Source organism: Amblyomma americanum, chromosome 11 (assembly GCF_052857255.1).
Source record: "Amblyomma americanum isolate KBUSLIRL-KWMA chromosome 11, ASM5285725v1, whole genome shotgun sequence".
Lineage (NCBI taxonomy): Eukaryota > Metazoa > Arthropoda > Arachnida > Ixodida > Ixodidae > Amblyomma > Amblyomma americanum.
In genome coordinates, this window is record NC_135507.1 from 10,615,549 (window position 1) to 10,638,394 (window position 22,846).

The 22,846-nt window shown below is 44.6% G+C and overlaps 1 protein-coding gene across 1 annotated transcript; it reads left to right on the forward strand.

Moving 5' to 3' along the window:
* Positions 1 to 258: 258 nt before the first annotated feature.
* On the forward strand, positions 259 to 22,288 carry Plap (phospholipase A2 activator protein). The gene is made up of 10 exons (XM_077643918.1): positions 259 to 414; positions 3,247 to 3,440; positions 5,150 to 5,371; positions 6,818 to 7,139; positions 9,116 to 9,279; positions 10,398 to 10,552; positions 13,896 to 14,115; positions 14,955 to 15,026; positions 17,087 to 17,350; positions 17,983 to 22,288. The coding sequence occupies exons 1-10, from the start codon at positions 272 to 274 to the stop codon at positions 18,606 to 18,608; spliced, it is 2,382 nt and encodes a 793-aa protein (XP_077500044.1). The 5' UTR covers positions 259 to 271; the 3' UTR covers positions 18,609 to 22,288.
* Positions 22,289 to 22,846: the final 558 nt, after the last annotated feature.

A 22,846-nucleotide genomic window follows, 5' to 3' on the forward strand; every position in this document is an offset into this window, starting at 1 on the left:
GATCATTTGAAAGAAGAAAACATGCAATACAGTTAGGTTTTTATTGTTCTTTAATTACACTTTATCACAAAATTTAAAACAAAAAATTTTTATTCAATACTAAATCATTAAAAATAGCTTCTTTTTCTACTGAAATTTATTAGACTTATATTATAAGTGCATATTTTTGTTCAACGCTATGTTCATTTTCACCTTTTTGGACATGTGAAACTAAAGAAGCCGCGGTAAGTGATCAGCGGCCTATTTTCATTCATCCATCCTCGAGGGAAACATGGCGGCGACGCCGTACCGGCTGCGGTGCTCGTTGGTGGGCCATTCGATGGATGTTAGGGCGGTTGCGGCAGCACATTTTCCCGAAGGTGCCATCGTGACCGGGTCCAGAGATCGAACGACGCGGGTATGGCTGCCAAACGAGTGCGTAGCAACTTATATTTCTTTCCTGTCAGCGTTATTGAAGCCCCGCTCAGCGCCGGTCTCCTGTGCAGAAACTTGCGGCCGCTGTTTTCCATCGTCTTTCGTTCTTTACTGACCCGTCAGCGGAGCGTTTGTGTCTCGAATGCGGTGTTTGAACGTTAACTATGTGGAACGTTTTGAAGCACGGAAAATTTTATGCGTGTAGGAATTATTCAGACGGTTATTTGGTGACGTTTCAGGGTAACTTCAGAAGTTGCTCGTCATCGCATTCAGCAGTCGTTTATCAAAGAAAACATGAAGCCAATTTCATTCACAAAGACTGAATGCACTTGCGTACAAAGTAGCCAACAGTATATCTTCCGTTCAGATTTTAGAGAGCGTTTTAAAAGCGACGTCTGGCCTTCGTACTGCACAGGTGCAACCTCACAGGTGCAACACCCTTGGGAGCAGGTTTCGTAGATAATCTCTTATCAAACGAAAGCGAATGGTCCCCGACCTCGGAGCCGAACTGCATTCAAAGAAGGCATGACCAGATCTCCGCGACCCGGCGTTTGTTCAACGTTTGGCGGGGCGTCGTATCGACTTCTCTATGCTATTCCAGGCTGTGCCGAGATGTTGCGGCCTTGATACGATCAGTTAGCGCATTGACCCACTGCTGGAACACGGAGTAAAGTTTTCAGTTAGGATTGCGAGTCGTTTGTTGCGACATGAATGCTTTTGATGACGATGAAAAACATGGGAGTTTTCTTAAGCGCATGTCTAAACGTCTTTCGTGTTTTCTTTTTTTTAATTTTACGACCCGAGAGGCTTTGATAGAGATGTATTCCTTATGAAAGTTGGTTCACTGCACATTACAAAACAACGTTGTATGAGGCCAGAAACATTTACTATAACTATATAATTTTTTTTATATTTAGTGAGCGAAAACTATTCAAACTTTTGTAAGGCAATTTCTCCCACTCCTTACAGTTCAGAAACATTGTTTGGTGACAATCCCCGATCCCATGCCTGTACTGTCTCAGAAAAATTTACTAAAAAACTTTTTCCCATATTTATCATGATTACACCGGGCCTGCTTTGTTTCACGTGTACTTTACAGCATTATAGTGTCTAAACACAATTTTGGGGGCACCTTCCCTGGTGTTGCACTCATACAGAACCAAATGTGCACAGCCTTAGGAAATTCTTAATTTATCCTTGAAAATGGTAGCTGGAATGGACAACCCGACAGCAAACTTCAGTCTTTAGACCTGCTTATTTTATTACAAATTCCTGCAGCATGGCAAATAGCTAATGTTATCTCTATTGTTAGGAAGGCAGTAATCTACCTACATAGGCAACTGAAACACTTCATTTGCTGGCATGTTTTTACTCGACACCTAATAATGTTTTTATTTTATCAACATGGTTTTCATGATTGTTTATTAAAAGTTACACAGCTTTCCACATTGTATGTATATGATATGAAACTTTATAAAAGCCAGATTGAAGCAATTTTTGCCTTTATTCCAAAAGGCATTCATCCTGGATGATTTTAACTTGTCAGTTTTGTCACATACATTGCTATTAACTGTTTCATCTCTTTGTACGTAAGTGTACTTTCTCCTTATGGACAATTTTGGTGACATGAGTGCACCACTGTTAAAGGAGTATAGACACTTAATTTTGGTGGCATGTTTTCTTCTTTGCAATGATGCAGAAGGCATTACTGCGCATGAATCACCATTTGATATTTGCATACGACCGCTAAATAATTTACAATCAAATTTTTTCTGTCATGCTGTTTCGGTTTCGGTTTCAACAGCTGAACAATGACTGTGACGTCAGAGTGTTTTTGTGTCACGTGAGGCATGGAAAAACGGCCATATAATCGCTGCTTCATTGTTTTAATTTACTGCAGTACTGAAGCCAGCCTTCAAGAGCTAAAATGACAACAAATGAGGAAGCAGCGATTATATTGCAGTTTTTTCATGTCTCACGTTCCTTGTAAGCATACGTTGACGTCACAGTCCTCATTCGGCTATTGAAACAGAAACCGAAACAACACGAGAAAGAAATGCGATTATAAATTATTTAGCGGTCTTAGGAAAATACCAGATGGTAATCTATGTATAATAGTGCCTTATGCATCATTACAAACGAGAAAACACGCACCCAAAAGTTAGGTGTCTATACTCCTCTAACATGCCCATTAGCTTTTTTGTTGATTGTTGTGGGAACTTGGAAAACATGGCGACAATTTAGATATTGCTTTGTCGTAACAAATCTTTTTTTTTTATACTTCGGTGATCAGTTATATGATACGACCACATATTTCCACCATTTTGTGGCCTTATAGGTCTTGTAAAACTTGCACATCTTGTTTAGTGGTGCAGTAGTTTTCGATGCGTGTTTGGACTTTTTATTGCTTTTCTCATTTCTCGTAATTTAAAACACTACCATAATGTTTGGAACATATGCATTTGTAAGTAAATTATAAATACTTTGAAAATTACAAAACGCCACAATGTCTAATACTCTATTTATAGATTATTGTGTTGTACTAAACCAAATACTGGGCATCAAATTGTACACTGCACAAGGCATGCAGTTTTCTTTAGTGCAGCCAAGAATCGCGCAGACAAGCTTTAGAGAGTTTTGTGAGATCACTGATGTCAGTATTCATTCCAGTGCGATAGCTGTGCTGCTTAATCATGTCAGGTGCCACTCGTTATTTCGATGCAGATAAATATTTTCCCATTCTGATAATATATCTGTGTAGGCTATGGATCTCTGGCCTTTAAACTTTGAGCATAATAGACTACAGTGGAATTATTCACGTTTCTGTTGCAGTCAGGGCTCTGCGTACTTCGAGAGCCAGTGCCTGACGGGGCCAAGCAACTTTGTGTCGAGTGTGTGCACGGTCCCGCCCTCGGACCAGTACAAGTCTGGTCTCATCCTGGTTGGCAGCAATGACTGCTGCATATATTGCTTCACGCCCGAGTCACCGCAGCCGTTGTACAAGCTGTTGGGACACAGTGGAGTTGGTAGGTATGGGGCAGCTACCTAGAATACCCGTTCACATGAATATGCATACGTCTAATGAGTCGCAACACCGTTGTTGTTGTCATCGTCTCGACATGGTTACGCTTACTCTAGGACAAAGGCCTTGCCCGATGATCTCTAATTAGACCTGTCCCATGCCAGCTGCAGCAACCTCATGCTCGCAAATTTGTTAATCTAGTCTTTCCATCTCACTCTCTGCCACCCCTTGCCACGTTCTTGTTCTTATGGGATCCACTCCGCTTTCTAATGGACTGTTCCTTCTGTGCATTGCATGTCCTGCCCAAGCCCATTTCATCTCAATCTATTGCAGTGTGCAAGCATTTAAGTTTTAACATCACAGGGAACTGAAATTTTTCATGTGTAAATGAGAAAATTTGTTCTTTTCACAGGTGTTCTGAAATATACATTGGATTACGTGCTGCTTTTTATCCTTTTTAGAAGCCTATACCTACTGTACAGTTTGTCGGCATATTCAGCCTGTTGGTGCCACCACTTCACTGCCACACTGTTTCAAAGGATCATGTAGGAGAAACTTGTTTTTGTTGACACCTTTTTTCACCTCTGGTTGAAACAAAGTTTATTTTTCTCAGATGGGGGACAATGATGCAAGAAATGCACTGTGGGGTACCTAATTATTGTCACAGCAGGATGTGCTTGCTTTGTCAAGATTATGACTTCATTTGTCTCCTGTTCTAATTTAGCAGTGTTTCCAGTTTTCAGTTGTTGATTGGCTTACAAACTATTCTGTTGGCAGGAGCTTAGCAAGGAAAAAGCAGCCACATTAGCTTTGGTACCAGCGTAGGATGAGTATGAAGCAATCGTACACACTTTAAGAAATTTCAAATTCTCTTTGAGGAACTTGTATACACAGTGGGCCTCTTTCCTCTTGAGGCAGTTTTGAAGAACTGTGTGTATGTTACACAATTTGGAGGCAGAGTAGAAGTTGTTTCCAGGCGCATTAGAAAACTTACTCTTGTCACTTATTGGTTGCGCCCGCATTTGTTTCAGCAGCTTTTGCTTTCTGTAGAGCAATAAAATGGTTTCATGATTCTGTCTTATGTTGTGTAAAATGTGCGCAGCCATATTACCAAGCTATGAATGTTATAGGTAATAGTTGTTAAACTGCTAAATATTAATTTGCTCTATTCTTTGTCTTTTTATCTTGTTCTCGCATAAACATTGCTCTAGCTTTAGCAGAGTGGCAGTTGGAGCCTTTTGGTTCTACACTGTTGGTAGCACACTGGTACAGGAACATTTGCTAAAAGGGAGACCCCCCAAAAAAATGCCGAAGCAACAGATGCTGTTCATGCGCAACTTTTTGTTGTTGTTAAATCTAAACTGCAGGGTCTTGTTGTGTAGAACCATGCACATGCCCAGACTCTTCCACATAACCAAAAGCAACGTCAGAGCTGTACCACGTGTGTGCCAATGCCAGCCCCTCATTAGTTTCACTTCATCGCCTTGTTAGTGTAAAGAAAGGGGAACTTGCACATCTGTCTACACCAATTGCTTCTACTGTCGGCTGATTTCAAACATCTGGTTTATTACCAACATTCAGCTGTATTGTGTGTTTCTCTTCTCACCGCCTGAATTTCATCGTGCAATGCCTTTTAAGAGATCCATTTTAAAGGATTGCACTTTTGAGGGATCTACGAATGAAGTAAAGCTTCTTTAAACCCCTCTGTCACAGTGTGTGCCCTGGCAGCGGGCCAGTTCGGCACCCTGTTGAGTGGCTCCTGGGACAAGACTGCACGCGTGTGGTTTGGCCAGAAGTGCATGCTCACCCTGGAGGGCCACCAGGGGCCTGTCTGGGCAGTTCAGATCCTCCCCAAGCAGGGGCTCATGCTCACCGGCTCAGCAGACAAGACTGTGAGGCTCTGGCGCGCTGGCAAGTGCGAGCGGATCTTCACAGGTGAGCATCCTCCTTCCTTTCTTGGTATTATTCCTCTCCCCACTTTGAAACATCCAAGCCCTCTATTTGTAGTGGTGTCATGCCGGCTGGTTCCCAACATGGCATTTCTATAGCTTCAAGCGCGTAAAGGGACGTGAGAAAAGAGCTCTACTGGGCTTTAGTTATTTTTATTTTATTTTTTTACAGTTAGAGACTTTAATGGTAGCCTGCCCTGGGTCATCATATGACAACCCCATTGTAGTTGTTGGCTTGGCTTGGCTTGGTGCTCAAGCATGTCAGTGCCAACCAAGGCAAGCCAAGAGATAGAGAAGAAAAAAAGTGAAAGAAGGGAGAGAAAATGGAGGGACACCATCGTGGAGAAAGAAGTGCACATGACTGCTCTCACCAAATGTTTTAACCAAGCCTTAACCTAATTTAGCCAGTAATTTTTTTTTTTTTTCTGGTAAGATCCTTTACCTAGGTCCTTAATGACTCCTTAAATGTTTGCTTAGCTGCAAAAGTGTGCTTTAATTGCTGAGAAATTTTGAATTAAATTGAAATATATTTTCCCACAACTCTTAGTCAAACTTACGATGTCCATGATGATGTTCAGGGTCACTTTATAGGCTAGTTGTCTCAAATCGTAGCCAGGAGCTCCACCAAACCAAGGTAATAGTCAGGTGCGCTCCTTTTTCTGCCAGTCGGCTGCCATGCTGTGTGGTTCCTTTTGCTGTAAGGATGAAATGCCGCCACCACCTGCCAACTTATTTTCATTTTTCTGCGAGAAAAGTTAGCCTGTTCATGGGCACTATAAGATGACAGCAGACATTGCCATATCATTTTAATAACGTCAGGGTCGTTGCACATGCTATGGCAGAATTGATTCTTTAGTACCCCTACTTATGTAGCAGTGCTCAGTAACAAGACAAGAGAACAACACACGGCAGCGCTGGATTTCAACATTATTTTTGAAATCACTGAACTGCTACAAATACATGTGTGTGAAAAGCGCCCAGCAGGGGTGACCAAAGAGCTCAACATGAGATCTGAAGAACGGATGGCAAACAAGCAGGAAAAAAAAGGAGAAAAGATGAAATGTTCTTCCAGAGTGCGCTAACACATTCAAATAGAAGACAGTCGCATGTTTCTTGGAAAAAGTTTGCTCTACTGTGAAAGTATTGTCAAATGAGCTGATCTATCAGATTTTTACCGATTTATGTTTCTGTACCATTCCACACGCTAGTAGGGCAGCAGTTAAAAGGGGAGAACACCTCAATGACAATGTCAGCTGTTTTCTTGGGGCCTTTATAACACGGGCCTAGTTGTGCATGAAAGATTCTTCACTGCATAAGTATATTGCAGGCTTCAGATTTTCACCACTAAAGGGTACGGCTAGAGTGAACTTTTTTTTTCTTCCGTGCCGCCCAACCTGTAGACTCCTTGGCTTTCCTTTCTTGCTTGCTACAGGTCATGAAGACTGTGTCCGTGGCCTGGCTGTCCTCTCCAACATGGAGTTCCTGTCAAGCTCCAATGACTGCACGATCCGCCACTGGACAGCCACGGGGGAGTGCCTGCGCGTCTACACAGGCCACACCAACTTTGTCTACGCCGTCTGCGTGCTCCCCGACACTGTCACAGGTGCAGAAGAGTTTGTGACGTGCGGCGAGGACCGGACACTGCGCGTTTGGATGACTGCCACGGGCGAGTGCGTGCAGACGCTACGACTGCCGGCACAGTCTGTGTGGTCGGTGGCCTGCCTGGGAAATGGCGACATCATTACCGGCTCAAGGTGAGGCCCTGGTGCACCGTTATTGTTAGGGCCCCTAATTTTCTCTGGTGGAAAATTTTAAAGTGTGCGAATTGAGAGCAAAGAGTCTGTGATATTCCACGGATAGCCTCCTATGCATTAATGCAAGGGGCCTTTTGTGCAAAAGTGACCACGCGCTTCGCCTTGATGACAAGGTTCATGGAGAAGTTTGCTCTTGTTATGTCTCACAAGCCTGGTGGGTGAACTAGCTGTTGGTATCTCAAAGAATACTGTATACTGTCACCGAAAGCCGGCAGAAAGGGCAGAAGGGCACACCAGGCAGACACACTCAGCGAACGAACGCACGAGCTGGGGAAGACAATGAAGACCAGCGGGTGCTGTCCCACCGCATGACGGCGCCAGTAAATGGCTCACACTGTGACAATACGGTAAACCCCCTTTAAGGTGAACTCTAAGGGACCATAAAATTTGCTCACTTTGTCAGAAGTTCGTCTTAAAAGTGCCCCTAGAAAAGGGTATGTTAGTATGCCAAGCGTGTCCAAATTTATGTTACATCAAAACAGTGATTAAAATGGCCTTTCGGAGAGAGGATAATTTAAAATAGAGCATTTTTGGAACTATGCATGAAGTGAGCTGAAGACCATGAGCACGAAGCAAGCTCACATTATTCTATTTGAAAATGGCTTTGGTCTTATCTTTTTTTCCACCATCTTTTTTTTCTCCCTGTATCCCATAGCAGCTGCATAGGTGCCCATCTGGGTAGCTGTGCATGTCTCCTATCTCACTCCTTCTGCAGCATAGCTGTCACCAATGCCAGAGCAGGCACACTACACGCCTTTCCATATGCTGCAGGCAGTGTGCGCGGTGCGGATATCTGGCCATCTCTGAACTGTGCTAACGCGTGTTGCAACGGCATCAATTCAGAATGCGACCCTGAAGTTTTTAAGCCCCGAGTCAATGAGCGGATGTCTTTGCACACACGCATGCGCACAGGAGCAGATTGGGCCTGCATGCGCACCGTGGACAGCGCGGCCGTAGTCACCTGGCACGTATAGATCTGGGCGTCACGCTACCATCTGCTCGCATCTGTTGCCGCAAGCATGCACAGACCGCCTCCGGTACACATGTAGGAGTGCAGGCATGTGGTGCGGAGTTCAGGGCTTCGGTTGCGCCTGTGTCGCGTTATGATACCGGAATACGAAGCATGAGTTCCAGAAACATTATTCGCTCGGGACGAATACTTTGAAATTGCTAACACCAAAACATTCCATTCAAATCGAGTATCGAATACTCTACTATTCAATCGAAAATTTTAAATTATCGTTTACAGTCGAACCTCATTATAACGAACTGGTTTATAACAAAATAATGGATATAATGACAGAATAACAATTTCCCTTGGAAGCGCGGTCAACAGGGGTTGTAACAATGCTACGGCTATAACGAAGTAATCACCGGGCCCCTTCAGCTTCGTTATAACGAGGTTCAACTGTATTCGCACAGGCCTATGAACCCCAGTACTTGTGGTTCATAGGGGGGTTCTAGTGAACTGGGAAGAACCCAGCGCCCAGTTAGTGCGTACTCAATAGACAGGTATAGCTGTGACTACGTGAAAGGCCTTTAATCCACTGATGCTGTAGCTGGATACAACTCAAGAAAAAAGCAGCATATGCCCCTTAAAGGAGGCTCTCAGGCTATTGGGTGTCGACCTGTTACACTGATGCAGCAGTCAGACCTCCTTGCACCTGCCATGGCAGCTAACAGGTGCATGCCAGCAGGTGCACTCCATCATGTGCAAGGCACTTGACCACGGCATCGTGACCGTGGGTTCACACTATTGGTTGGATGCGTGTCTTCTTTGTAGAGCACTTGTCGTTTCATCTCAGAGTTATGTCGGATTGTAGTAACCTCCTAGTTATGGCTTGGTGAAAGTCAGTCTAGTAAATATTGTTTGTGATAGCTGTTCATGATCCATGTTTGTGTTCACCTCCACACAGTGATGGCGTCGCCCGGGTGTTCACGAGGCACGACAAGTTGCAGGCACCAGCTGAGGAACAGAAGGCGCTCGAGGAAGAAGTCGGAAAATCGGCACTTCCGGCCCAAGAGCTGGGTGACCTCAAAGTCAACGAGTTGCCCGGCAAAGAAGCCCTCCAGGAGAGAGGTGATCCCCTTTTTTTTGTGTGGGCAAGTGAACAGTTACAGTGGCAGTGTTCGCTGGGTTTGTTTTATGCTTGTTCATTTATTTCAATACTTTCATTATAATAAATATTAGTCTCCAGTGCTAGAGACAGTGAAACAAATTCAGTGAGTGAATAAGATCAAAAGCAGTAGCCTTACAGAGCAGGTAGGGGCAGGTAGATGTTTCCATTCATTACTAGTCTTCAGAATAGAAGAACATGAAAAAATATTTCAGCGTTGTGGAGCACCAACTTTTAACCAGTCTTGATTTGTTGCAAAGTTTACTATCCGTGATGATCTTGCATTCTATTTCCTTCTTCATACGTTCATTTCAAGACAGTGACTCAGCTAGGTTGTGCAACTTGGCTCCTAGGAATTGTACAGGAGGCTTCACTTTCTCATCAGACACGGAGCCACCGCGGTGGCTGAGTGGTTACGGCGCTCGGCTGCTGGCCCGAAAGACGCAGGTTCGATCCTGGCCGTGGCGGTCGAATTTCGATGGAGGCAAAATTCTAGAGACCCATGTACTGTGAGATGTCAGTGCACGTTAAAGAACCCCAGGTGGTCGAAATTTCTGGAGCCCTTCACTACGGCGTCCCTCATAGCCTGGGTCCCTTTGGGATGTTAAACCCCTATAAACCAAACCAGAAGCTTGGGACAGGATGTTTAAGGCGGCAAGGTATTGACGAAGCAAGATGCAAACTCCAAGACTGTGGCATTGGGCTCAAAGTAGACAGAGCCATTGCATAATTGGCCGCTGCAGCGGTGGCCTAGTGGTTAGGTATCCATGTGGTATGCGAGAGGTGTTGAGCTGGTATGTGGAGGGAGCATTTTTACCGGTGGGTGTCCAGCGATGGGCTTCCAGATGCCAACGCCAAGAAAAGAAATTCGAGCACAGTCGCACAAGCCCATCACTTGGCAGGCTTGCATGTATGAAGGGACGCATGCTCCATTTGCTACTGTCGATATCAGGTGAAATTCCCGAGGACATGCATCCGTAAACTTTTTTCTGGAGACTGTACGTGCATGCGCAGCGTGTAGAAATATGTGGTGTCATCATTACCTTCTTTTCGTGACGCCGCTGTTGTGTTTCGCCAACAGGCAAAAGGGACGGCCAGACAAAGCTTATTCGTGACGGTACTGTGGTGTCAGCATACCAGTGGGTCGCCGTTGACGATTCGTGGCAAAAGATTGGAGACGTCGTGGGCGCACCTAACTCAGACACCCCTGTTGGCAAGATTATGTACGAGGGAAAAGTAAGTGGTTGTATTTCTCTTATCCGCCTAGTATCTGTGAGCAAATACAGTAGAACCTCGGTGTCATGTGTTTCACGGGAAAGTGTAAGAGCTCATTCACACCTGAGAGTCGCAGAGGTCGCACGACTGTTTTGGTCGAAAAGCGACAGTCTCAAACGGTCGCGTTGGTTAAAAAGCGACAGTCGTGGGCCAGTCGCACGCTGCTCGATTTTGCAGCAACGCGACTGCGAGTCGCAAACCACTGAACCAATCAGCGAGCGAGCCGAGCTTTCGGCAACGACGCTGCTCGCGGATGCGCCGAGCGACGAACTGCGCTATCTGCTCCTTGGCTGCCGTAGTCATCGCTAAGCCTAGCCGGTTTCACATCGATGCCGCAGCTGAGGGCGTTTCGGAACTGACCAGCGCTGTAACCAAGATGCTACTTTCGTCACGGCTTTATTGTGAACGCTGTCTCATGATAATATAAAAATATGCTCGATTTTTGTGATGCTTTCAGCTGCGGAGAAAGCAGATGCCAGGCGATCGAGCCGCTTTGGGCAATAGCAGCAAAGCGGCTGTGAGAAGAAATTTGCTTGTATCCAGCAGGTCGGTATTGGCCAACAATCCTCAAAACTGATTCATTTTTGAATTTCGACTTCCCAGAGCATGGTATGAACGCGAACAAACAACATACTAGTGCATTTTTCTGATGCTAGCGGCCGACATCCAGGCTGGCTGGCATTCTGCTTGTACGGGCGCGGTGCGCATTGCCGCTATATCTTGTTCACTCAGGTCATCGCAGTACATTGCTAATATCGAGGGACCAGAGCACTTTCGAGGGCCTAGCGCAAGCGCAGGAGACGTGGTCAAAGCAGACGAAACTCTCGAAAGCGCGTGAACAACGTCATTCCCAAGAGTTCTCATTTCAAACCAGAATCGAACTAGAAGGCAATCCGCAGGTCGCCCTTGGAAGTGTGAACATCGGTGTTGTCGAACTGCGGTGTACTCGCAGGCGACTGCTGGTCGCGCGACCTCTGCAACTCTCAAGTGTGAATGAGCCCTAAGATGTACGAGCTGCGAGTCATGCATGAACAAATAATATGCATCATTGCCTGCTGTTTTTTTTTTTATTTTACTTCTACTGGTACTAAGGACATGCTTCTCTGGAATTTGTAAGGCTTTTTGGCTCTAACGATTGTTCGCATGCACAAAATATCCTAAACGCCCTGCGATGGCTCCTTGTCTGCCTGAGCAGTTGCTGGTGGCAAATAGGCAGCAGCGAAGATGGAGGGCGCATGGAGCGGGTGAAGGCCAGGCATGCTTATTCCCTATTTTCGCAGCAGCCGCGTTAATCTACTCAGTCCTTCTCTATTGGAACCTAGAAACTGCATTTTAAAGCTGGAGGTGACAGGGAAAACGCAAATGACATAAATATGACTCGGAGCCAACATGAAACTGCATCTTGTGCAGCACTGCCCCGCGACGTTTGTCGCAGCAAAGTTTTGTTTTCTCATATTTGGTCATTCGCGCTCACACCTCGGTGTCAATGTAGCTGCTTGAACAGCTGCAACAAGATGCACATTGCCCGTAAGTGTGCTCAGCATCGGCTTGGGTGCAACAAACCAGAAGCCACCAAACTTAGTGGCTTCCAAGCACCGATGGAATCTAGAGTTTGGCTCCTGCCCTGTTGCCGTTGCGCACATGCTATGTGGGTACGGGGTGAACCACTGTCGCCAAGTGACATTCGCAATGCATCGTGCAGGAAGCCGCCACAATCGCGATGTAACCCCACAGTTTGTATTGCATGGGCTTCTATGCAAGCGGCCGGAAAAATGCAGCACCCAGGAGCATAAAACTGGAGTTCTACTACCAACGATTGTGTTGTTAAAGGAACACTGAGGATATCTCCATTTAATTTCTATTGGTAGTAAAAATTTATTCTGCGGTTCTTTCTGGCATTTATTCTGGGTATTTATTGACAGATCTATGGAACATTGAATAACATTTATTGAACATTGAATTCAAAATTTTTCCTGCTGTTCGATTGTAATTTGTGATGTTTACACCATAAAGGGCTCTGCTGCCACCATTTTAAAGTAAATGGCACTGTAGCCATGCATCCAGGGATCTGTGCCCAAAAGAACTGTCGGCGTACCACAGTTTATTACTTGTCATATCAAATGGTTATGGCAGCACCTGTATTTTTCAGCCTTTTCTATCTTGTGATGAAAGCTCTGTTATCAGTAAAAGTGATGTCTTCGTCATTGGAATGCTGTGATCTCTCCTTAATGTCTGTTTACTGGATACAGGTGTGAACACTTCTCTTGACCAAAGTGCTACCTAAAATTTGCAGTCAATTCTAGCACTTATGAGGCATTAGTTTGTGCATTTTAACCACCTCTAATCCAAGTAACGGGTCTTGCTAGAGTCATGCGACATAAACTGAAATACTTGATTGGCACTAGTTTGGATTTTATTTCTTCTGTATTTAATATATATTATTTAGGTTGTATGTTTATTATCACATGGTCGTTAGTAATAATAAATTAGGTAATATATTGGTGAATATGTTCATTATTGTTTAATGATGTGTTATTTAATAATTATTGGTTAATATTCATTGGCTTGCATTTTCATTTTCCAAGAGCTTGAGTTGAATGCTTCACGAGTTTCTGGAACACTGGATGCTGCATGCTTGCGAGAACGGAGGAATGTACCGTGGAGGCCGCAGGTGCTGCGAAGCACCCGAGTTTTTGGACAGTTTGGAAACATTGAACTAGTTTTTGAAATACTCAACTGCTCCTGAATTGTTAACCTGCATTGCATGCAAGGTACCAGACCACTGCAGCTTCTTCCCTTGGATTTCAACTCCTATTTTACTGGCACAGACTTGCAAAGATCATGTGTTGCAAATATGGATTTAAAATGCAGTACGACGTTTTTTATGGAAACACTTTTAATGAGACATTTATAGCGATTGTTAGGAATGATAATGTAGGAGAAATTTGAGCGTAGTAAGAATTAACTAGAAGCAGTTGAAGTGCACTATTTGATTACCTAGGCTGATGCTCACATAGGCTGCGCATTTCTAGTGCCTTATAAAAGCAGTATACTTCATACACTAAACAGTAGAATTACAGAAACATAATATAAACACGGCTCAAGGATAAAAAAAGTTTCTTTAAAATTACCTGACTCACACAAGAGTAATACAGTGAAACCTTATTAGGGCATGCCTGTCGAGACTGCAGAAAAGCTGCGTGCGAAGCAGCGGTACGCTCTAACCGAAAACAGCTCTAATATATCTGCCGATGAAATAAAGGGTGATAGGTAATACTACTATGCATTTGCACGCCAAACGCAGGAGTACGACTATGTCTTCGATGTCGACCTGGACACTGGAGGCAAGATGAAGCTCCCATACAACGTGAAGGATGACCCTTGGCACGTGGCTCAGGATTTTATTCATCAGAACAACCTGAGCCAGTTCTACCTGGACCAAGTGGCAAACTTCATCATCCAGAACACCAAGGGCATGGTCATCGAGAACACTGCACCAAGCACATACCAGGACCCATTCACTGGTGAGGAGGAACTTTGCAGGGCACTGTTTTGGCTGCCTAGAGAGGAGAGAATGAGCTCCTTTGCTTTCTCTTTTTTTGGGCGGGCTGTCATTAGAAACTTCTCTAATGACAGCTTCTCTGTGTGCCTTGTCCCTTAACAATTTTCGTGTCTTAGCTGAGCATTCACAGTGCAGTGAACTCACATTAATTTAGATCTGCTTAATTTGAACAGCTGGTTTATCCTAACCGATACATTGGGTCCGTCAACATCGTGTGTATTAAAAATACAGGCTCCCATTAACTCATACTCTGCGTGCTCATACTCTGCGTATTTTGATCTCCAAGATGAATACAGAAAGTAGTAGAACTCCACCTCAGTTCATGGCGGGTTCAAGACGCCAAACACAAACTAAGCTTGTTTTCCGTTTCAGTTGGTTTTGAGCACAAAATTTTTGCACATGTGAACCATGACTTCGCTGATGGCAGTGAGTAAGATTCCTAGCTGTATCATTGCCTAGGGCTGATGTTTCATTTGTTCTTTCATTTGAGGATGTTGCTATACAGATTTGGACAACCACTATTTTAATGCACCAAGGCAAGCTTCACATCAGTGTTGTAAAATGTGGTCGTTGTTTGGGGCCATCAGAGTCGCACTAAATAACTGTTCCAAGCACTAACTGATGAGTGGCCAGCAGAGGACAAATTTGATGTATTATATGACTGCACTTGTTTGCCTCGCACCAAGTGGAGCCAGGTTACTTTTCACAAAGCACTTTACAGAGCAGGTACAAGGAGCATAAAATCCTCGCATTGTATACTCTGCTTGCTCATGTCACTGTTGGCATGTTTTGAACTTGCAGGTGGTTCAAGGTATATCCCAGGAACAGCAGCAACTCCAGCTCAAGCTGTGCAACGGGTGGCTCCTCCTAATAGTAAGCTTTATAAGGAGGTTCATTTACAGTTACAGAGGTGCAGGGGGACTTTCTCGGCATTAACGGTGTCTAATGTCATAGCCAAAAACTGCCATGTTTGCACATGTCATAGCAACTGGCTTCACTCATAGCAAATGGCTTCTTGCAATTGATAGTGCAGCAGGACACATTTTGAATGCTGTTCCTTCTGTTTCGTGCTGTTGTGTCAGCAGTCCCTATTGTTCACAGCAAATGTGAGGCTTGTGTTGACTGCTGGAAACATTAACTCTGGTGTCACCTGTGGTAATGCCGCTCAGCTCTACAATAGTGTACCGCCATTAATTCGAGCTAGCTTAATTCAAACTGACAATTTATTCTCACAATGTAGCCTCAATCCTGTCAACATGAAGTGTAATTGGAAGGCTGCCCTTTGTTCGAGCTCCATTAAATTCGAGCAAGTTTTCAGTTTCTTCTGAGTTCAAATTGCCTAAACTCAACTGCACCTCTGATCTTGCGGTTTGAAGAGGCGTGCCAGAATTTCGGTATGCAGGACACACTACCTGACATTGCCCAAAGACGAGATCCACCGCCTCCATGGTACAGTTTTCCTGCAATCCGCAATTTCTCACTAAAGCAGCTCCGTAAAAAGCAAACTCCACAACAACATATCATACAAGAAGTCGTTGCACTCGAAGAAAAATACAGTAGCTTTTCGGACTTTTGTACTGATGGTTCAAAACATGTTTACGCAGGATGCTCAGTAGTATGAGGGAATTGGGAAGAAACAGTAAGACTTCCACAGTGTGTTTGTTTTCACTGCTGAATGTTACGCCATTTGTGTAGCCGCAGAAAAAGTAGTAAATGAGAGCAATAGTATCATTTACAGACTCCCTAAGCATGCTCACACCTCTTCGCTCTAGAATTGCGATCATTACGGTACTTGGTACAAGAACAAAACATAAAACTCTGCTGGGGCCAGAGTCATGTCGGAATAAAAGGCAATGAGAGAGCTGACTTGTGCACTGCTCGAGCAAATGGGAAGCAAATAAAAAAGTAAATAGGCCCTTTAAGGATTGCAAGGAATAACGAAGTAAATAACAAACTACACTTGGTAAAGCCAGTTTTAGGTGAATAGGAACTTGCACCCATCAGGAACGTTTCAGGGAAGTGATTCTCTGCAATCTTCATATAGGCCACACACATCTTACACATAACTTCATAAGCAAGGCAGCAATGTGGGCTAGTTGGTTGTACATTTTGGTTTGAATAACGCGCTACACACTAACAAAACGACACCGGAACGAAGGACACAGGACAAGTGCGCACTTGTCCTGTGTCCTTCGTTCCGGTGTCGTTTTGTTAGTGTGTAGCGCGTTATTCAAACCAAAACATAACTTCATATTGACAAAACAGGATAAACCCCAGTGTAAATTATGCGGAAAGGAGTTAACAGTAAACCATGTTCTACTTTCGTGCAGAAAACTCGAAGCACTAAGGAAAACGCATTTTGCAGTTTTTTTACAGGGAACACATATCATTCCATCCAACATTGCTCTGAGGTGAAGAGGCACTTACTGACTTGTCAACGTTTTCTTTAGTTTTTAACGAGAGCAGATGTTTTAAGCAACCTGTAGGTTTGATAAAATATAGTCAGTTTATTACCACAGACTTTCTTAGCCACACCTGAGCCACTTTCTCATGCCTGAGAAGAAGGCTGAGATGTTCATTTTATTTGTTGGGGGCCTTGACATCCTTGCGTAGTCAAGGATGGTGCTGAGGTTACCCGACCCTCTTTGAGGCTTGTAGTACTAGCCATTATTAAAAGTTTTGCCCTTTGTTATCACCAGGTAGTCAGCAATAACTTTTAGGCCTTTACAGCACCGTTGTTTTACACCTTCTATAAAATCTTGCTCAAAACAATTTTCTATACCTTGAGTTTGGCGCTTGATAGCCTCAGATGCTTATGAGCTACTAAACCCAACGCAGCACACAAACGCACTGGCACAGAACTATGTCCAGGAAGTTATATTATGTATATACATGACCGCAAAGGAAAATGTTCCACTTTCCCTTCTTTATAGGTGACGCACCAAACGAGATTCAGAATGCAGCAGGCGATATGACCACTGGCGGACGTTACTTTCCCCACACGGCGTTTGTGCGATTTGATTTCGCCAACCCCCAGGGCATCTTGGCCAAAATGCGAGAGTTCAATGCCCAGGTTCCACCCTCCGACACAGTGGATGACGACGACCTAATTCAGCTGTTGGCATTGGTGAGCGCGGTGGGCACACCGAGCGACACCCAGATGGCAGCACTTGAGAAGGTTGTTCACTGGCCGCAAGGTAACAGAACTCTCCTCTCACACTTCACTTGCAATTTATTCAAACTGGCACTTCGGCCTCGTCGACATTACGTGTGTCGTAATGCTAAAAAAAAAAAAGGGGCTGGTAATTTACAGTTAATTCTTAGCACCCTCCTCTGCGTCACTGGTCTGACAGCCGCCTTGGTCAGTTGCTCCGAAGCCGCTGGAGCATTGAGGGCCGAGGGCTAATTGGGTTGTTCATATGGGAGAGGCCTTCGTCCTGCAGTGGGCATAGTCAGGCCGATGGTGATGAATTCACCATATTCACTTGCCTAGTGAACCTACCCTCCACTTTTTTTGTTGAGAATTTTTTTTTTTTTTTAAGTTTTAGCGCATCCCTCAGCTTTGCACCATCTGCAGTGCAGCACAGACCTTGGCAGCGTGCCAAGATCCTGTGCGCCAATGGCATCGTGGCATGTTTATCCTATGACGAGAGCTCTGGCAGGGATAGCGTGCTGTGATGAACCGGGCTGTTTGGGTAAACAGGGCTGTTATGACCGGACAGTGTTCGTGCCTCTTCACTCTTCACTCTTTGACCTCTTTGAAACTGTCATGTCCTGTTGCCCTAACCATGCCCGCTGACTCCAGAGATTCTTCCTTCACCATTCCCAGAATTCGTGTTCCCGGCACTTGACCTACTGCGGCTGGCGCTGCGGAACCCGACGGTAAACAACCACGTGTGCACCCTAAGCGGGCCACAGCTGTGCAGCCACCTCATTGGCTTACTGTCGTCGACGGGCCCTAATGAGGCGGCCAACCAGATGCTGGCGCTGCGCTGCCTCTGCAACCTCTTCTCCCAGCCCAGCGGTGAGGCACTGGCGCTGCGTGAACAGCAGCGGATCTTGGCCGCCGTCCAGCGACGAGCCATGGCTGGAGCCGCCAACAAGAACACCCAGGTCGCCATGGCCACTCTGCTGCTCAATTACGCCGTCGCGGCCCACCGCCGTGCCGCGTCGGCGGCTGCAGCGGCGACGAACATCACGCAGGACACGGAAGCAGCAGTGCAGATTCTCACCGTGATAATGGCGGTTGCGGCAGAGCTCACGGACGGTGAGGCACAGTTCCGCCTCCTGGTAGCTGCCGGCACGCTGTGCAGCTTGGAAGGCTCAAACACAGAGATCCGCGAGCTGTCTGTAGCGCTGGAGCTTCCGCGGGTCGCGGAAAAGTGGATGGCATCAGCGGACTGCCTTGTCAAAGTGAAGCAGTGTGCACAGCAACTGTTGGACATGCTGAGGTGAAAGTGTGTGGGTGGTGTGAAGGGGAGGTTGGCCCGGCGACTTCCAAGCTCAAGACGACGTCGCAACCGGGATCTGTCTCGCGCATAGTTTTTATTGTTTCGAATTGTAACTCGTGCAGTGTATGTGGTGGACTGCTGGAATCCCCCCCGAGCTGAAGGAAGAGGTGCAGGCCATGAAAATTGTGAGAAAACTTTCGTGAAACTTGTTCTTTTTGCGTCTGATCAGAGAGGTCTACTGCACCTCGTCTTAATCCTCTTTCAAGGTTTTTTTTTTATTATTTTAGTCCATGTTTGCGTATGTGTGGTTGAAGTGGCTACTTTTTTTGCCTTGGCACACTGATACAGCTGCCGCACTGTTTCACTGCAGAAGACGCTCTACACAGCGTCACCTTGACCCATTGTGTATATACCAGGTGCCCACTGCTCCAGGTTGACTTGTGGCCGGTGCAACATCACGTTTTCTTTGTTTCTTTTTTTCCCCACCGTGCACTCGTGTCAGCATAAACATGCTGTCTGAAGGCAGAGTGTAACCTAAGACAGAGGCAGCACTGAGCTTTTCACAATGAAATACCTGCAAGGATGCCGCAGCAGAAAACTGCACCATGTTTCTATGCCACTGCTGCCATGTTTCACAACAGGCAAACTCTGTCTAGACAGTGCAGTCATCTGAGCTTCCCCAAGCTTTTCTTGCACAAAACATGTGGATGCGTGATCCTGGAAGGTTTTGGTAAGGTAGGTAGGATGCTGAGAAGCTAATGCAATCTCCAGACAGCTTAGAGAAGAGCAGTTGAAAGGAAGAAATAAATTGCTATTTACTCAGCGCAGGCTTGGTGCACAAAATTAGACCATTAGTAGGTCTTGCCTCAAACTTGGCTTTCTGGCTCTTGCTGTTTGCTTCAGTGTTGACAGTAGATGGTGCCGCTTTTAAGACACAGCGGACTTGTGGATGTGCAGATGGCATGAGGATCTAGCCTTTCATTATTGATCAATTAATTGATGATGGAGGCAGATGTGTGCTGAAACTCAGTTTAAGGAAACTCAGCCTCTCATAAGAACAGGTTTAGCTTGTATTTTGTCACTAGCATTGTGAACAAAGTTCAGTAATCAGTGCAGCTTGCATTTAACCTAAAATAGAAAAAAGAGATTTTTCAGAGAGCTGCATTTCGAAGCTAGAATGGAGTTTATTGTACATTCCAGGTTAGCGCTATGAACTTGTAATAACACCATGGGTACTCTCCAGTGCTTAGTCCGATCTTTTTTGCTGCATTGCTCAAATTCTGTTCAACTGCGCACGGCAATGTCGATGGCGTAAAATTCTGTAGAAGTGCTTCAAGGGCTATATACTCTGTGTCATTGTTGTGAGCTCTCATTTGACTACAGTGCCTCAGCTAATGGACGAAAAAAAAAATGTGATCTATTTTTGCGAAAGTGTGTCGCAAAAGTTTCCACAAGTACTTGTAAGAAGTTTTGCATTGTTGCTCTTTCTGAGCAGTGAATTCTCTAATGTTGCAGAGAATGAAGCGTGTTTAAAAAAAATGACTAAACTCTTGATGCATACTGCACGATGTTAAAGGTTATGCTGGTCTAGATTTCGGAAAAATAAGCAGTGTCTCTCATCTGCTGTAATGCAGAGTGCTAGTGTGTATGTGATTTACATGGTGTGCGAGAACCAAATTCGTATTAGAGTGGTTCAAACTATTTGCTTCTTCACCCACGGAATAGATGCGTGGAAAAGAAGCCAGTGAAGTGCGTGCTGTGCTTACTGTATGCATGCTACCTACCCACTTTTAAGGCCTTGATCTTGCAACTTTTCCGACCAGGTCATTTCAAAATTGTGTGGTGATGCCATACATAATGTACTACATACAGAATTGAACCTCAGCCGCGAAAAAACTCGAAAAGAGTGCAGAAATCTATTACCTTACTTTTATTTGCTTACTCTATAGCATGTGCTGGTGTCGTAAGGATACTGGTACTGTTCCATTATCAGTTATTACCTAAGCGTGAGGTGAAACCTGCCTTATTCGCCCAGCGAGTACTTTACCCATTTTCAGGCACTTTAACGGGGCATCGAAACAAAACGGTTTGACTTTTTTTTCAATTTCATTCTCTGCTATGTGCTCTGTTAAGGTGCGCAGAGTTTGGAAAAGCTTATTATGCATTTCTGTTGTGTGTGTTCTATCTATTGCTCACCGTGCAAGCTGTGCAATCTGCTGGAAGTAAGTGTTTGCACTTGTTTTAGTATGGTACGCACTTTACCGAAATCACACAAAGGTTGCTCCATTCTGCCTCTGATTGCATCATTTGTCACTGGCCCAAATGCTTTTTCTACTGGAAACACGATTCCTGTGTGTTTCCCACTGGAACTTCTATAGATGCTAGTTTTTTGATGTGCTAAATGGGAAGGAGTTGCACATTGGGATGAAACAAACTGGTAATTTTAGGTCATCTTTTTAGTGCCAGCTTTGTTCAACCTATATAAATGCTAGATCTGGTATCTGGCACTGGACAGTGCCGACTGCACTCAGATTTCCCAGGTTTCAATCCATTAAGTTTTGGGCACAGCTTTTTACTGCACATAAATATACATATAGCATTGCTCTCGGAAAGATTGTATAGAAAGGTTGTGCTTTTCTACTATAACACATCTCTTCCACTGAAACATTACAGCCACAGTTTTCGTCGTACTAGCTGCTGAACCACTGAACTGTCTTACTAGGGTGCGCAGAGAGCTTTGTACATGCACCTGTTCGCAAGTTTGCAGAATTTTTTAACATCGTCTTCAGCATTGTACACTGGTAACTTATAGTAACCAAGGAACTAATAGAAGAGCATTTGCTAAGCTAAATATTCTCGAAAGGGCCAAAACCTTCCATTTTACACAAGCCATATCCACAAGTGGATGCACGAGTATGGGAATTCAATGGCACGAGCGGAACAATCGAGCATGGTCATTGTTGCAAGTGAAGTTGAATCGTACAGTTATTGAAGGCCTCTCAGGAAGAAAACCTATATCTTTCTGTGATTACTTTAGTATTGTTGCATATTCATATTTATGGCAACACTTGACTGCAAGAGCAATGTTTTGTTGCACCTAGAGCCATAATGCAGGCATCCGAGTTACTGTCACAAATGCGCACATCTTCTTCTAGCCAAGCACACTTGACATGTGAAGTGATGACAAGCTTGAGTATGGAGTGGGTAAGAGTGACTCAAGCATAAGTGCGACTTTAAGCTTAAGTGTCACTCTTAAGCTCTACTTTCTCTTGGCTGTGAAAATTGTCCTCAGTGCCTCTGAGCCTTGAACGAATTTTCTAACAAGGGGTGCTCTAAGAATACTAGCTAACTGTGCTGGGCAGATTTTTTTCTATGAAATAGCCAGTTTTTTCGTCATTTGATGCAACATGAAAACTGCATAAAGCTTTCATTTCTCTACTGTGATCAATTGGATTGTAGAACAGCAGCAAGACATGGCAGTGGGGCCATGCAGATAGTTGACTTTGTTAATGACTAGCGTAAGCAGATGGTGTTAACCAATATGAAAATTAATGTGTAGTTTTAGTGTTTGATGTTTTTGGTGCCAGTGTGGTGCTTGCAAAATTTGTTTGCCTGCGAGATATGAGACTGTTTCAAAAGTGTGCAGTTGTGTACACGTGACTAAATAAACTACATTTGTTTCCATGTTCTGCAAAACTGAGTGTGTCGCGTTAGCTCTTGTGTGCAGTGACTTTTCACGATGGCCGCTTTTCACGATGGCACTTTTCGCACATGACGAGCCATCATGCTGTGCTCTTTTAGTACGCTAGAACTTATATTGGTCATTCCCTGCATTTATCCATTGTGTGTTTGTCCGAAGACTTTTGTGATGGGTTGCTCACCTGTGGTGGGCAAGTGAGCAGAAATGAAGTGCAGCACGCACACACCCCTAGCAACCTGCTCACCGTGTCATGGCAGCTAGCTCAGTCATAAAACCTGCTGCGGAAGACCAACCTACCACTGTGCCAGGAGTGGTAGAGTCTTGGTTAAATTTCTTCTTGCAGCTTTGTGTTCTAAGACACCCTGATCTTACTTTAAACAAGTAGGGCACTGCCTCTTGTGTAACCATAGAACGATTCCTTCCTGATCTGCCTTTCCCAATATCTGTATAGTTATAGTCTGTACTTTTTTTTTTTGCTGGGTTAATTCTCTGTTTTTTACCTGTCGCTTAAAGCTCTTTCTTCACCCTTGTTTCCTGCATTC